The sequence below is a fragment of the Musa acuminata genome, chromosome BXJ3-9 (assembly GCF_036884655.1).
Source record: "Musa acuminata AAA Group cultivar baxijiao chromosome BXJ3-9, Cavendish_Baxijiao_AAA, whole genome shotgun sequence".
Taxonomy (NCBI): Eukaryota; Viridiplantae; Streptophyta; class Magnoliopsida; order Zingiberales; family Musaceae; genus Musa; species Musa acuminata.
This window is the reverse complement of record NC_088357.1, coordinates 45,788,778-45,802,500: the sequence shown is the minus strand read 5'-3', so window position 1 is coordinate 45,802,500 and position 13,723 is coordinate 45,788,778. Positions and strand designations below refer to the sequence as shown.

Below are 13,723 nucleotides of genomic sequence, written 5' to 3'. Positions count from 1 at the left end.
GCAGATAATGTCATACAAAGAACCAGATGTTTGTATGACATCTGCTTTGACAATCAAGGTGTTATACATTCTGTACTTGGTAGTTGATAAGCTGATACCATCCTAGCATCAATTTAGCACGCAGCATAGGTCTGTGTTGCACATCTTATCATATACTGAACTATCCATTTGCATGTTCTTGTGGTCAGTATAGGCATCTGAGATAATGATTTGGAGATGGAATTCAAAGGATGCAAATGCTGATATGGATATTATACACCCTAAACATCAGAATTGTACAAGTAGATTGGGTATATCACTAGAAGAATCATAAATTGGTTTACCTTGATATGATAGAGGGGTAGGAATCGTGACCTAAACAGTTTCAGTGAAACTCAGTATAATCTGCTGGGTTTAGTTCAGGTTTGGATCAACCATATCCAGTGATTGAAAGAGGCGCTCGGGCGCTCGCCTAGGCGCTCGGGCGAGGCGAGGCGAGGCCCGAGCGCCTCGCTAATGTCCCAGGCGGCGCGCTTCAAACGGGCGCCGCCTGGGCGCTCACCCGAGCCCAGGCGCTGGGCGCTTCGGGCGAGTGCCTGGGTAAACCAAGTGACCGAACCAGGATTTTAGGTCTGGTTCGGTTGTTAGTTGGTTCAATCGAACCAACTAAACCGATATAACCCTTACCCAACCCTAACCCGCTGCCGCTGTCGCTCCCGATCTCGTTGCTCGTCACTCCTGCTCCCGCTGCCGCTGCTCGTCGCTGTCGCTGCTCGCGCCTCCCCCGAGCCCTCTCGCGAGCCCTCCCGTTGCTTGCGCCTCCCGCGAGCCCTCCCGCAAGCCTTCCCGCTGCTCGCGACTCCCGCGAGCCCTCCTGCTGCTCGCGCCTCCCGCGAGCCCTCCCACGAGCCTTCTCGCTGCTCGCGACTCCTGCGAGCCCTCCCGCTGCTTGTGACTCCTGCTCGCCCTCCCGCTGCTCGTGCCTCCCGCTGCTCGCGCCTCCCGCTCCCTTTCCCTTTCCCGCTGCCGCCGCCGCTGCTCGCCGCTTCCTTGTTTCTTCGTCAGGCTCAGTATACAGTATACTTTTAATATTAAGTTTATTTGAATTTTTAAATGATTAATTTTCAATACTGTTAATAGATTAATAATATATTATTTTGATTTTAATGTTGTTAATTTTTATTTTGAAGTAAAATTTTATTGTTTTGAATTTTGAAACTTTTTGTTAATGTGACATTGTGATTTTGTATCTTAGATTTTCTTAATTTAATAGAATATTTTTTATTTAAAATTTTAAATAATTATATTTATTAATTGTATTATATATTTTTATATTTTAGCGTCTCGCTTCGCTCGGGCGAGCGCCTAGCGCCTCGGGCGTTTTTGGACCTTGGCGCCTTTTGGCGCCTAGCGCTTTTTAAATCACTGACCATATCTTTCTTCATACATGGATGTTTTGCAAACACACAAAAAAAATAGGGAATACATGCCTTGACCCACCAACCCAACCCAACTCACCTGTTGCAGATTGGGAGAAATCTTGATCCACTGGCTTCTTGGGTGGGGTTTGGGTCAAGCCTGAATCCCCTTAATATCCATATCTTTCTAGTCCTAGTAAGTGTATTGCCAGAACATTGTTGGGTCAATACTGTCTGTTTCAGATACCATGATATTTGATTCATGCAGACAGGAACCAAATATCAGTTGAAAAAAATAGTTTGATAGAGTGGTTATGGATCTGAATCGGATGTTATCATATTAACACTAATCAGATGTTGCGACAAATAGCTTCAATTATGTAGCGTGGTACCTAATATTCTTTTCTAATTTGGAAATAAACTATAAGTGTATGCAACAAACATAGCCGTGCTCTTGTTTCCTAATGTGAAAGACCATAAAAAGCAGTTGTTGTTTGTTGTCTGTACAACCCCCACAAAATTATTGCCCTGTGATACCAAATCTTCGAGTAATCATGTCATTTGTGTTCCTAGTAATATAATACATAATTAATTCTCTAACTCAGATCTATCAACGAGTTCTTTGATAAAATTATAGGCATTTGGTTTACAGTAGTAAAGGATGAGAGAGAATGTCGTTTATACTTCAAAAAGAACCAACATAGTTGCCTATTTCGAAGTATATTTGGGTATCCAGATCTAAACAACAATCAACCACCATATTTTCCATCTGTTGGTTGTGTGTTTAGATAATGATAATTTTGCTCCACCTTGAAATATACTTTCCATGTACTTGATGGCTCGACCTACTTGCAGTCCCAAAGGCTCTGCACAGTGTGGGATATGTGGTATTTATTTTATTGTAATGCATCAACTGTTGGCTATCTTGGACACATGTGACACATAAATCTTGATCTTTTTCTATGGTGATTATTGCATTATTTTTGTCAGTACTATAAGGGGCAAATATGCCACTTCATACAAGTATGTTTCTCATCATTTCCACTTTTATGCGCTTGAAAGAAGAAATATAATTTGTGTGTATTTATATTTTCCTAATATTTTATCCTCTCTTTCTCTCTTCTCTATTTTTCCTCTGGTATTACTTAAAATGTGTTCTTCCCTCAAAGAATGAAGGTGCTCAATATCTCAGTTACTATGATGCTGAAATATGTGTTTTTCTAGATATAAAGAGGATAAAATAAAACAAAAAATAGTCATAAATAAATAAATCAAGGTTTGCGATATCGAAGCATATTGCTTGGTACGATTGGTATATACCGGTATAACAGGAGATTGGTATAGGCGATACATTGGTAAACCCCATCGTACCATGTGTTGGTACACTTGGTATGGCTTGGTATGTACCATACCAATAGTTGGTTGGTACACCGGTATGGATCGGTAAGACAAACCATGAAATAAATAATAAATATTTATGTACGAGCAGACTAATGGTCTTAGCATGAGAATAAGAAGATTACTCTTGATCTCTGTGGTAACTTGCACTCAAAATATCTTTATCATGGATGGTAGTGAATGGCCAGCAAGTCTTCTATATGGAATGTTTGTAATGTAAGGACTATTGATATATCCACAGGTACAACTTGGACATTATGAACAATAAGTAACCTGGTATCTTGATGGCAATATATCCATACAGTGAATCCTTTCTGCTGTTTTGCAGCAAAATGAAATGCCTAATTACTCATTTAGAACAGATTTGGTTGAATTAGGTTTACTTAATAATTATAATTTCATAGAATAACTCAAACTAATGTGTAGTATGAGTATCTCAGTTTTTTGTTCAGAAACTTCCATTTTTTGTGATTTCTGTAGTATATACAAAAATTCCAATTTCATGATTATATCACTATAAATTTATCTTTTTGCCCATTATACAGCGGATCCAAAAGGTATTGATCTTGTCCAGCCAAGCTGTTGTGAGGATGAGGAAGTTGTTCCCCTTAAATCATACTATGGTGGAAAGGAAGGAACTGGGAAATATATTTGGTACAGAACCAAAGAGAAGATAGATGAGTCGGAACTTTTGAATAGAGTTTCTGTCACTGATGATATTCTTGTTGTTGGAGAAACCCTGTGAGTTGTGGTTTAGGCATCCTTTATCCTACTGAGATTCTTGTTCAAGTACTTTATAATAAAGCTTAGCTTTTTTGGATACTGAAATGTGTGAACAGAACATACACACCGTCACTTGAAGATGTTGGTTCTTACCTGGCCCTTCACTGGGTGCCTACACGTGCAGATGGGAAACAAGGTGCTCCATTAGTTGCTTTTAGCAGCCAACCGGTCATGGCAGGTTGTCTTGATTTGTATGGTGCTCTGTCTTATTAATACTTGTCTTGTTTGATTATTCTTTTTTCTTATTGTTCAAAACTTTTGAATGATGCAGCTCTTCCTTCTGTTTCGGAAGTACACATAAAGCTTCTTAATTCAGGTGTATATGCTGGAGAGGGAAAATATTATGGTGGATATGAGGGATCAAGCCTCTATAGTTGGTATAGAGAAAGTAAAGAAGGAACTATTGTCCTTATCTCCGAGGCTAATTCCACCACCTATGAGGTTACAGATTCAGATTATAATTGCCGTCTATTATTTGGGTTAGTATTTATTTGTTTGTATATTTTTGTTGCTCTTCGAAAGCTATTCAATTGATTGTTTAAAAATTATTTGTTAATATCACTAAATTATACTATCAGCAAATTTTTTGATATTGATTATGGGTAACTATGATTTCTTATCAAGTAACCTTAACTGAAGAACTGGTGATAGCAATATTGTTCATGTATACATGAACATGATTACCCCCCATGAGGTGGGCCCCGGGAAATGTTTGCATTATTGCATGGTCCCTGAACCATTGAGAATATTATTTGCCACATTTCTCTTCCATATGTGACCCTCCTGTGCATCTTTCAGCCCCCAAGAGCCCTGGTCATGTCTGTTAAACAATACTTATCTAAAATCTTTGGCGAAGTTTCTTGACCTCAACTTTTCTAAAGATGACCCATTACACAAGCATCACATTTAACTATTGTATAAATTCTAAAATGAATTTGTTTTAATATTTATGCCTATCTATGTTATCTTTTGAAATTGTTTGCAGTTAAAATGAATATGTTTGAAATTTTTATCTATTGAAATTGTTTTCAATTAACATTAATGTAGTTCACTTTTCAATCTAACTATTTTCGCACGCCTTCGTTTGAAACCTGGCTCCACTCCTAGTGGTATCTGTGCAGTCTGCTAGTCTGTCTATTCTTTGAGCTGCTAATTTACTGAAATTGTGACTCTTCAGCAGCCTTGATGAAACACAATAATCTACTGGCTGCAACTCAGGGTGTGCTCATAACCCAGTGTCTTGGTACATATGATAACATGTTCAAAATACCAGTTTTGGTCAGTGCTCCATCGTACATACCTCATTGGTAAAGAATGTGTCAGTTAACATGGTAGTATGACCAGTGTAACAATCCAAATGGCACATGGAATTTCCTTTAGCACATTCCTTTGTTTTGTTTCCCTCAGTTGGATTTAATAATGGCCATAGAGAACTGAGCCTTTATCTGATAATGGTTGTAGAAAATGGAACTGACCGGACAAGAACCAAAATCTGAGTGATAGGGTTTGATTATCACAGAATTGGTGAATTAGGCATTTGGTTAGTACTTCTAGTTGACTGTGATGCAGCATACTACAGAAGCTGCAATCATCAGACAATGCTTCATATATGATTATGCACAATCTGTTGTGGGAGGAGTTGTTTATTCCATATGAGGTGTCAGATGCAGTAACTGTGGCAGGTTGTTTTACCATCTGGTTCATAGCACAGATTTGAGAAACACATTATGATAAACAAATATGACAATAAGAAAAAAAATTGAACACATTTGCCATATCCCTGATTTCTGGTTGTGGCAGATAAAAGGTACTTTGTGTCCAGCACTTCTCCATCTTTCTGAGTTTCACGGATGCTAGGGGTTGCTCCTCAGATAATACATGTAAGAAAGCTATAGATATACACACGACTTAATATGGTGGATCCCTTCCAAGATTCCAATTTTCAGCAAAATACATTTCTTATTAATAGTTACTTTATTTTGATGTAATTGTCTCCAGTTCCTTGAAGAGATTGTTAACAATTTTTTCGTCTATTTAAATATATATTTTTATTCATTTTCAAGTTACCTAACTGCATATAATTCTTCGGAGTTACTCCTCATGCATACAGAGTCTAATCCTTGGATTGTTTAAGAATTAATCTTAAAATATTATCTGGCAGCTACACTCCTGTTCGTTCTGATGCAGTTGTAGGAGAACTTAAGTTATCAGAACCATCTGAAATAATTCTTCCAGGTATGTTTGTTTTCTGCCTTTGGAACAACTTCTTTCCTTGTAGGATACATATTATCTTCTTTTTCTGACAATGGTAATGGTAGCTTTTGGGTGTCCAAAAGTTAACTAGATTTTTATATCTAAAAATCTGTTGTTTCCTATGCATGTTGGCATATCTGCCAGATTGTATAGCATGTGGACACTTCTGGAAATCTAATGGAGTGTGCAACAGATTGTATAGAATTTTTCTCTACTTCTGTTAAGTTTTTTTTGTTTGTCCTTTATGTCTTTCTGTACCTGTGTCTAGATTTAATTTTGCATCAGTTAACTGTATAGTGGGTCATGAGCCTAATTTCTAAATGAAATAACCTCTGTAATTGCTGGGGTAAGGCTTTGTACATCCAATCCTACGTGTAACCCAACTGGCAGAGACCCATGCACTAGGATAATTTTCTTAGATAACTTGTTTAGAATATTGGTATATCCCTATCATTAAGATTTAACTGCGACACATAAAACTAGACAGCTGGTTATTTTGCTGAAAAATACCAAGTGTATGTGTGGTACCAGTACTTTGGTTGTATCTTATTTGTTCCAGAAAGTCTTTTGTTCTTGTGTATCAGAAGTTCTGATGTTGCCAATGTTTTGGCAGACATTATTGGATACATGCAAAATTATAGATGTCTACATCTTCAAATTCTTTGAATGCTAATGTTACTTTAAAATTCATCTCATAGTAAACACAATGATTCATGTTTTCCTCCAGAGATTCCAAAAATTGAGATGCTTTCTTTCAAAGGAAAAGAAGTTGAGGGTGAAATACTTACGGCTGTTGAAGTAATTCCTAAGAGTGATATTCAACATCATATCTGGAACAAGTACAAGAAAGAGATTAAGTACCAATGGTAATGCAAGATAAGTTACTTTATTTACATTTTTTTATGAATTTACCACTCAATAATAAACTTGTGGAACAGGTTTTCCTCGATAGGAGATGGGGAGCACCAGTCCTTTGAAATATTGCCATCTCAACTATCTTCCTCTTATAAGGTGCGCTTTGAGGATATAGGCAGATGTTTCAAATGTGAATGCACTGTAACAGATGTGTTTGGAAGATCAAGTAATACTGTGTCAGCACAAACATCTGCTATATTGCCAGGTCTTTTCATTACCTTGCCACTAATTTCTAGTTGGAACTAAGCTGAAGAACCATGCCAATGATTTATAGGCTAATTACTAGACATAGTAATGGAAACGTTACTGCCATTTTACTTGCAAGATATAAGTAATTCTAAGTATCTTATAGTGCCAACTGATTTTCATCATTGTGACATTGTCCTATTGATCGGGATGGAGCACCTTCTCTTTGTAAATGTTCTAAATTTTCTACTATCCAAAACTTGAATTCTGAAGCTCAAACTACTAGTCTAGATCTCCAGTCTTTTAATTGCATCGAAAATCTTTTGGCAAGATCAAGCAAATGTTGCATCACTAGTCTGCTCTATGACACAATTTGCTGCTTTCAGGTATTCCCAAAATTGATAAGTTGGAGATTGAAGGAAGAGGCTACCACACAAACTTGTATGCTGTTCGAGGCATCTATAGCGGTGGGAAAGAAGGCAAGAGCAGAATTCAGTGGCTTAGGTCAATGGTTGGAAGTCCTGATCTAATCTCAATACCTGGTATAACAAACTTGCCATCAGAACTATGATGTTCACTATTTAAATTCAAGAAACATTTTCTACTGCAAAATGAACTTTACTTTTCATTTATGGAAAAGGAAACTAATTGACTGCATAATATACTTTTAGCTGTGGCTGCTTTGGTTTTGATTGCATTTTTTTCTTATGGAGCATGCAACATACATCTCCCCGTTATTAGCTGAATAGATGTCCATGTACCACAGAGTTTTCTTCTGCTGAGTGACATTGGTAAGGTAATTATGTCTGGACAGCCGATGGATCTTACACTTGTGTCAACTGCCATTTGCATCCATCCTTGTTTTGAAATCATACACATTACCAACCCAACCATTTGGCCTTGAACGGTCCTAGTTTGCTCTGGATAATGCTTAAAAGATGGGTTTAGGTTTTTTACTTTTCTTATTTTTTGTCATCATTGTATTTATGTTTATTGTTATGATGGTTCTGGCCTTGGATTTTGTTACATCTGGCTGTGGCACAAACTAGCATGATCATCCTCTGATTTTTGCCTGTGTCCTCATTGGTGACTGTGGCTTCATGTTATATCTAATTAAGTTTGCTCCTGTGTGATGTTTAATTTGAACTTTTTTGTTTCTCTGTAATGTTCTTTTCCTTTTTTTTTGTTCTTCTTTACACGGTTAGTGCTGGTGGTCTGCAAGCTGGCCCAGCATGGCACAGACCATGCTGGCAATCAGTCAGCAACCTCCATGCTCCTAGAAACCTAGAACTCAAATCCTTACTAGGATTTGAGTACATAGGAGGTTGCAAAGACTACATCTTATCCAGAATTCTTAAACAGATTGGTAAATAGGATGAATTAACTTATTAATAAAAAACTATTAGGCATGCAAATTGATGTATTGAACGGTGGACCATGTATTGCCAAGTGACATCTTTTTTAATATATGCTGTTAACTCTCTATCACTGAATTCTAAAAGGTTTCACATTCATTATTTATCAATTAACAGCATATGGCATCCAAAAAAAGCAAAGCAATAGATTCCAGCTAAGGCTTATTAAATCATTCAAACCAGGAAACAAAATTGCTGTGATACATTTAATTGATATGTGCTAAAAGAGTTCCTCGCTACCAAGATTTTGGTCAAGTTCGCAAAATGTTTTTTATCAAGTATATTAAAGTCTTCATAACATTACTTCAACCATTAAAAAAGGATCATGCAGATCTACATTAACATTTGTCACAGGGTGTCCCCTGACTCAAAAAGGGCCAACATAGCAAAAGTCATGTTGGTTGTCTAAAATGAAATTGCATTATATTTCTGACAAAAAGAGCTTGGTTGAATTGGGTTACGATGATTCAAGTCATTTCAAAAGAATATTTTGCTTGGTCTAATTCTGAGCTACCAAACTTGATGTTCTGGTAAATCAGGTTTCTGTGATCTGATATGGACATTTGATTATATGATTGGATTTAATGCATTTGTTCGAGGTTGGGATAATATGAACTGTCCACAAGGATTGAATCAAATGTCTACTGTTGTTTGACACAACTGGTAAATATTCTTTAGCAGTTCATGTTGTCTTGTGCCCTGTGGCCAATGAGGGAAAGGGACCTGTGGTCTGCGTTCATCCTTATAAACACAATGTTAAACATGATTATGTTTTGAGCTATATCTGATATTTGAAGTTGACTTGTGGCCAACTCCTTTCATGTCAACTTTTGTTTGAGGGAATTTTGTATTTTGATCTACAGCTTATGCTTTTTACCTCACTATTCAAAGCTCTATTATCTTCCCTTTTTCAACATTCTATCATTACAGGTGAGACAAGTAGGATGTATGAAGCTAATGTTGATGACGTAGGATATAGACTTGTGGCTGTTTATACTCCAGTAAGAGAAGATGGAGTCGAGGGACAGCCTGTTTCTGCATCAACAGACCCAATTTCAGTTGGTATGAATTTCTTTAGATTGTTCAACATGGGTATGCTTTTAGTTCATTGCTTTTCAGTATATTAATTAAATAGTTCAACTATGGTTAATCAAGCATGTTAGTTGTAGATATTTCATTTTCTGACTACTTCTATGAGTGCAAAGCGGGCATTTGATCAAATGCAGGTGCTTAATTACCCACATTGAAACTGCCATTCGTTAGTGTAACTTAAGCCTTTAACCCTGTATTTCCATCTAGGACTAAACTGCTTGCATGTGAAAATGCAGGCTACTTTTAGCTTGGAAGCCACAACTTTGAATATGCCTTTTGACGACTCCTGACATCATCCTTCTTGACCACTGCTATCGCCTCCACTGATTGTGCCTCGCTTATCATGACCTGCGGTAACTAATCAATTGGCTTGATGAGACTAGAATCACGTGTCCCAAAATGCTAAGCTCAAGATTGTTTAACCAATTTTAGGCCTTCTCCTACTTCCAAACCAGGATTAAATTGAGGTGTCACAATCTCACCACACTTAAGGCTTAACATCGTCAAATCAAATCCTAATATGGTGTAAGTGAGACCCAACCTGGTAGTTGCTTCATACTTCAATGTTTCTCAAACTCCGACCATAGATAGTTCTAATGTGGGAATCTCACTGTCCAATAATAGTTCTCTCCACTACCATAATCTTTCTCAATGGGACAGCTAATCTATTTACTTAATAAGCTTAGAACCACATGGCTCAAAATACTTAAGTCCAAATTAGTAATATCAGATTCACTCTAGCCCTATAAATCACTCAAACTTTCTCTAACTTCTAAAGTGGGACTAAATGGGGGTGTCACATCTCCTGCCTCCTACTTTGAACAAAGCGGCCCTTCCCACTGCCTATCTTTACATTGCTCGTCCCAGTGCACAATAGATAAATAGTCTGCAATTGACAAATGCAAGTAACGAAACAAAAGTAGCCATGCTGTAATCATAAATGTAAGTTATCGAATAGCTGAGTTGCATTTTAAAATGCAAGATTCATGGCTCTACTGCAAATGTGGACCGGAATATCTTTGCTGCACTTTTATGGCTTGCCAGTCTCACCTATTTGTCTTGTGACTTGAAGCAACTATTTTTCCACGGGTGGGTCCCATTTGGATCCAGTAGTTGCCTCCATTCACAAGACTGGTAGGTTAGATTTGTAAACCATAAACAGATAAAAAGATATTGCCATTTGTAAGTATAGAGAATCTCCATTTGCCGGCAACCTGAGCTCACTCCCCTCAAAAACTGCCCAAAGATAAGGAGAGAGAACTTGTTGGAAAAGGACATTGTAAATGATACTAAAAATGTATAAATCATTTTTAAGTCAAATGGTTTCATCCATGAATTTTCAAGTGGATCTCTTGTAGATGAACATGATTTGTGTCTTTTTGTATACTGTCTGATGCAGAACTTGTGGCTTATTTGCAGGTTGTTCATGAGTGGAATAACATGTTTTCTTATTCCTTTAATTGCAACAGTGTAGTAGTCCTACAGTCACCTTAAGTATATGATTGTTTTGGAAATTGTACTATTATTGGAAAACACAGAAGTTAAAAGATTTGTTTGGTTGGTTCCCCGGGCTAGTTGAATGTACTAACGGTTATCTGATTTATTTTATTTATTGCTCAGTGTTCAAAACTTGGGGGAGAACTTTTGGTTTTCTTCTATGTTCATGCTGACAAATTCTTGACCTAAGGAACCAATTTGATTAACATTTTTCAGAAAAGCTTGGTGTACTATTTAGCTTCATTCCATCATTCAGTTTCCTATGGTTGTGTTCAGTTACCTCTTTTACCCATTTGCAGAGCCAGATGTTTACAGAGAAGTGAAGCAGAACTTGGAGCTTGGATCTGTGAAGTTTGAGGTACTGCTTGCTTTTGGCTTCCCCCCTCCTCCCCCCCCAAAATATTGCCCAATATCCTTTTCCTTTTGACAGCGATTTTACACTTGATCATCTGGCTTGTGACTTCTGGCGCTGTTCCCAGTTTCTGTCCATCTATTTACATTTGTGTACAAGGTATCCTATGCTATCACATGATAAAGGTTGTTCCTGCACGGGACATAAATGCCCAACCATGAATATTGATCAACTTCACATGCCAGGACAAGTGAATGAGGATCCATCTTGGGTTGGCATGGCATGCGGCATGCGGCATGCTGCATGCTGACCTTGGGTCAGCCGTTCTTAGCCATACTTTGTACATGGGGCTTATAGTGTTCAAAATTGGAAGCAATGATATAGAGTAACAGTCAGAAATTGTTTCGAGCTAAATTTAGTTTGACCATTGGGTACTTTTGATTGCAACCTCATTGGCTTATTGTGGAATTTTCTCAAAAGATTTGAGCATAGAGGTCTTGTTTATAAATATATTTTATGGACAATTATCATATCTGGAAGTTGACAATCTTTTCTTTCTATTGGAAACAGGCATTGTGTGAGAGAAACCGGTCTGCAAAGGAGGTAACTGTAGTTCTCTTCTGTGATCGTTGATCAAATAGAACTGAGTGATTCCAAAGCTAAAACTGTTTATTCTTCCTGCATCAATTTTACAGGCTCCAGGAGCAGGAAATCTTGAGAAAAGAATTCTAGAAGTCAACAGGAAGAGAGTCAAGGTTGTTAAACCTGGTTCTAAGACTTCATTTCCAAATACCGAAATCCGTGGAACATATGCTCCTCCTTTTCATGTAAGTTCTTTCATTCCCATGTACTACTGGGGAAACACAGTGGATTCCAAATTTACTTGATTCTCTTGTGAACTCTTTGGTAGCATGCATGATTCTTGATGGTCGTGCAGATAATTGGTGAAGATATTTAAGAACCTTAAAAAATTATGATATGCTTTCCCAGTAGATGCCCAGCAATAACGTAATTGATGAGCTGAGGCATATGGCCAAAAGATGAGCGTACTGAATTTAATCATTCCTCTCAAATGGACCAATTACAACATTGACTCCACAGACTTGTGCGTATTGACATCTCACTGGACTTTGCAGGTTGAACTTTATCGCAATGACCAACACCGATTCAAGATTGTGGTTGATGGTGAGAATGAAGTGGACTTGATGGTGCAAACTCGACATATGCGGGACGTCATTGTTCTTGTGATAAGAGGATTCGCACAACGGTTCAACAGCACATCCCTTAATTCTCTTCTCAAGATAGAGACATGATGCATGCAGTATTAGAAGTCGAGAATGTGAGGGTGCTCCTTCAGTATGCTTTTCACAGTGCATAGTGAGCAAATTTCTGCCCAAATTGCTGCATCTATGTTGGAGTCTTTCATCCTATTGAGATTGTGTTGAATCCAGTCTTGGAAGGGTTCTCATTATGATTGTTGTGCCATTGACTTGTACATCCTTGGGTGAGATGCATAATGCCCCAATCTGAGGAAGCTAAGATCCAAGGAAGTACTTTTCATCAAGCATTCACCCTTTGACCTCTATACTTTATCCACTGACACTTTGCACTTGTTTGCTGTAAATTGGGGTGCTTTGATGATTTGTTGTGTATATAAAATGTACAGTGAGCCAGGAGCTTGTTGTGTGGAGTCCCAAAGGATTGTTTTAGTACAATTTATGTATTATCCTTGCTGTTTCATATATTTCAACAACAGTGATTTCAATTGAGTGTTTTCAGTGTAGTTGGTAAAGCTAGGATTTCAATCAAGGGGTCAAAAATAAACTTAATAAGGAATTAAAAAAATATAAAGTATCACAAGTAACAATTTATATTATATTTTTATGAAATTTATGATTTGATTAATTGAACAAGGGTGAATTCTTAGAAAAAGTTTATAGTTTTGATAAATTCTCGTAGCATGTTTTAATTTTTAAAAATTCTTATAGCTTCTTGCATGAAAAGATCATTTTACTCGTCGAACTTGCTCTTATGTGTCTTGCTTGTAGCATATGCGATCCTTGGCCCTTATCGCCACTTTCCTTTCGTTTGTCTCGTTGAATTTACCCTTGTGCACCTCGTTTTCATTATCTTTGCTCGTGGACCAACGAAGGAGGTGCAGGTGGAGGTAGCGGTAGGTTTGGTGAGGTAGAGGAGAGGCGAGTTAGGGCAATGGGGGCTAGGGTTTGCCTGTGCCATGAGGGAGAATAGCGACGGCGAGGTAGGCCATGACAAGTTCGACGTGAGTCATCAAGATCTACAAAGGTATGGATGGATCTAATGGAGGGTAACGATGCTAGGTAGAGGTGATGGTCAATATAGGTAATATCATCATTTTGAAAAAAAAAATATTTTATGAGAATTTTTAAAAATTGAAACGTTAATTAATTTTTTAA

General features: G+C 37.6%; 1 protein-coding gene across 4 annotated transcripts in view; it reads left to right on the top strand.

The window, feature by feature from the left end:
• The window catches only part of LOC135585412 (187-kDa microtubule-associated protein AIR9-like), a 33,185-nt gene extending 20,132 nt beyond the window's left edge, over positions 1-13,053 (top strand). For 3 of the 4 annotated variants that reach the window (XM_065166217.1, XM_065166219.1, XM_065166218.1), the window contains exons 27-38: positions 3,341-3,536; positions 3,635-3,756; positions 3,850-4,057; positions 5,740-5,813; positions 6,559-6,697; positions 6,770-6,951; positions 7,319-7,474; positions 9,278-9,409; positions 11,236-11,294; positions 11,859-11,891; positions 11,984-12,115; positions 12,425-13,053. In XM_065166217.1, coding sequence (XP_065022289.1) covers positions 3,341-3,536; positions 3,635-3,756; positions 3,850-4,057; positions 5,740-5,813; positions 6,559-6,697; positions 6,770-6,951; positions 7,319-7,474; positions 9,278-9,409; positions 11,236-11,294; positions 11,859-11,891; positions 11,984-12,115; positions 12,425-12,601 — 1,610 coding nt within the window. In that variant the 3' untranslated portion in view covers positions 12,602-13,053. Of the gene's footprint in view, positions 1-3,340; positions 3,537-3,634; positions 3,757-3,849; positions 4,058-5,739; positions 5,814-6,558; positions 6,698-6,769; positions 6,952-7,318; positions 7,475-9,277; positions 9,410-11,235; positions 11,295-11,858; positions 11,892-11,983; positions 12,116-12,424 lie in introns of those variants that run through there. The other variant, XM_065166220.1, reaches the window with a different exon arrangement.
• Positions 13,054-13,723: the final 670 nt, after the last annotated feature.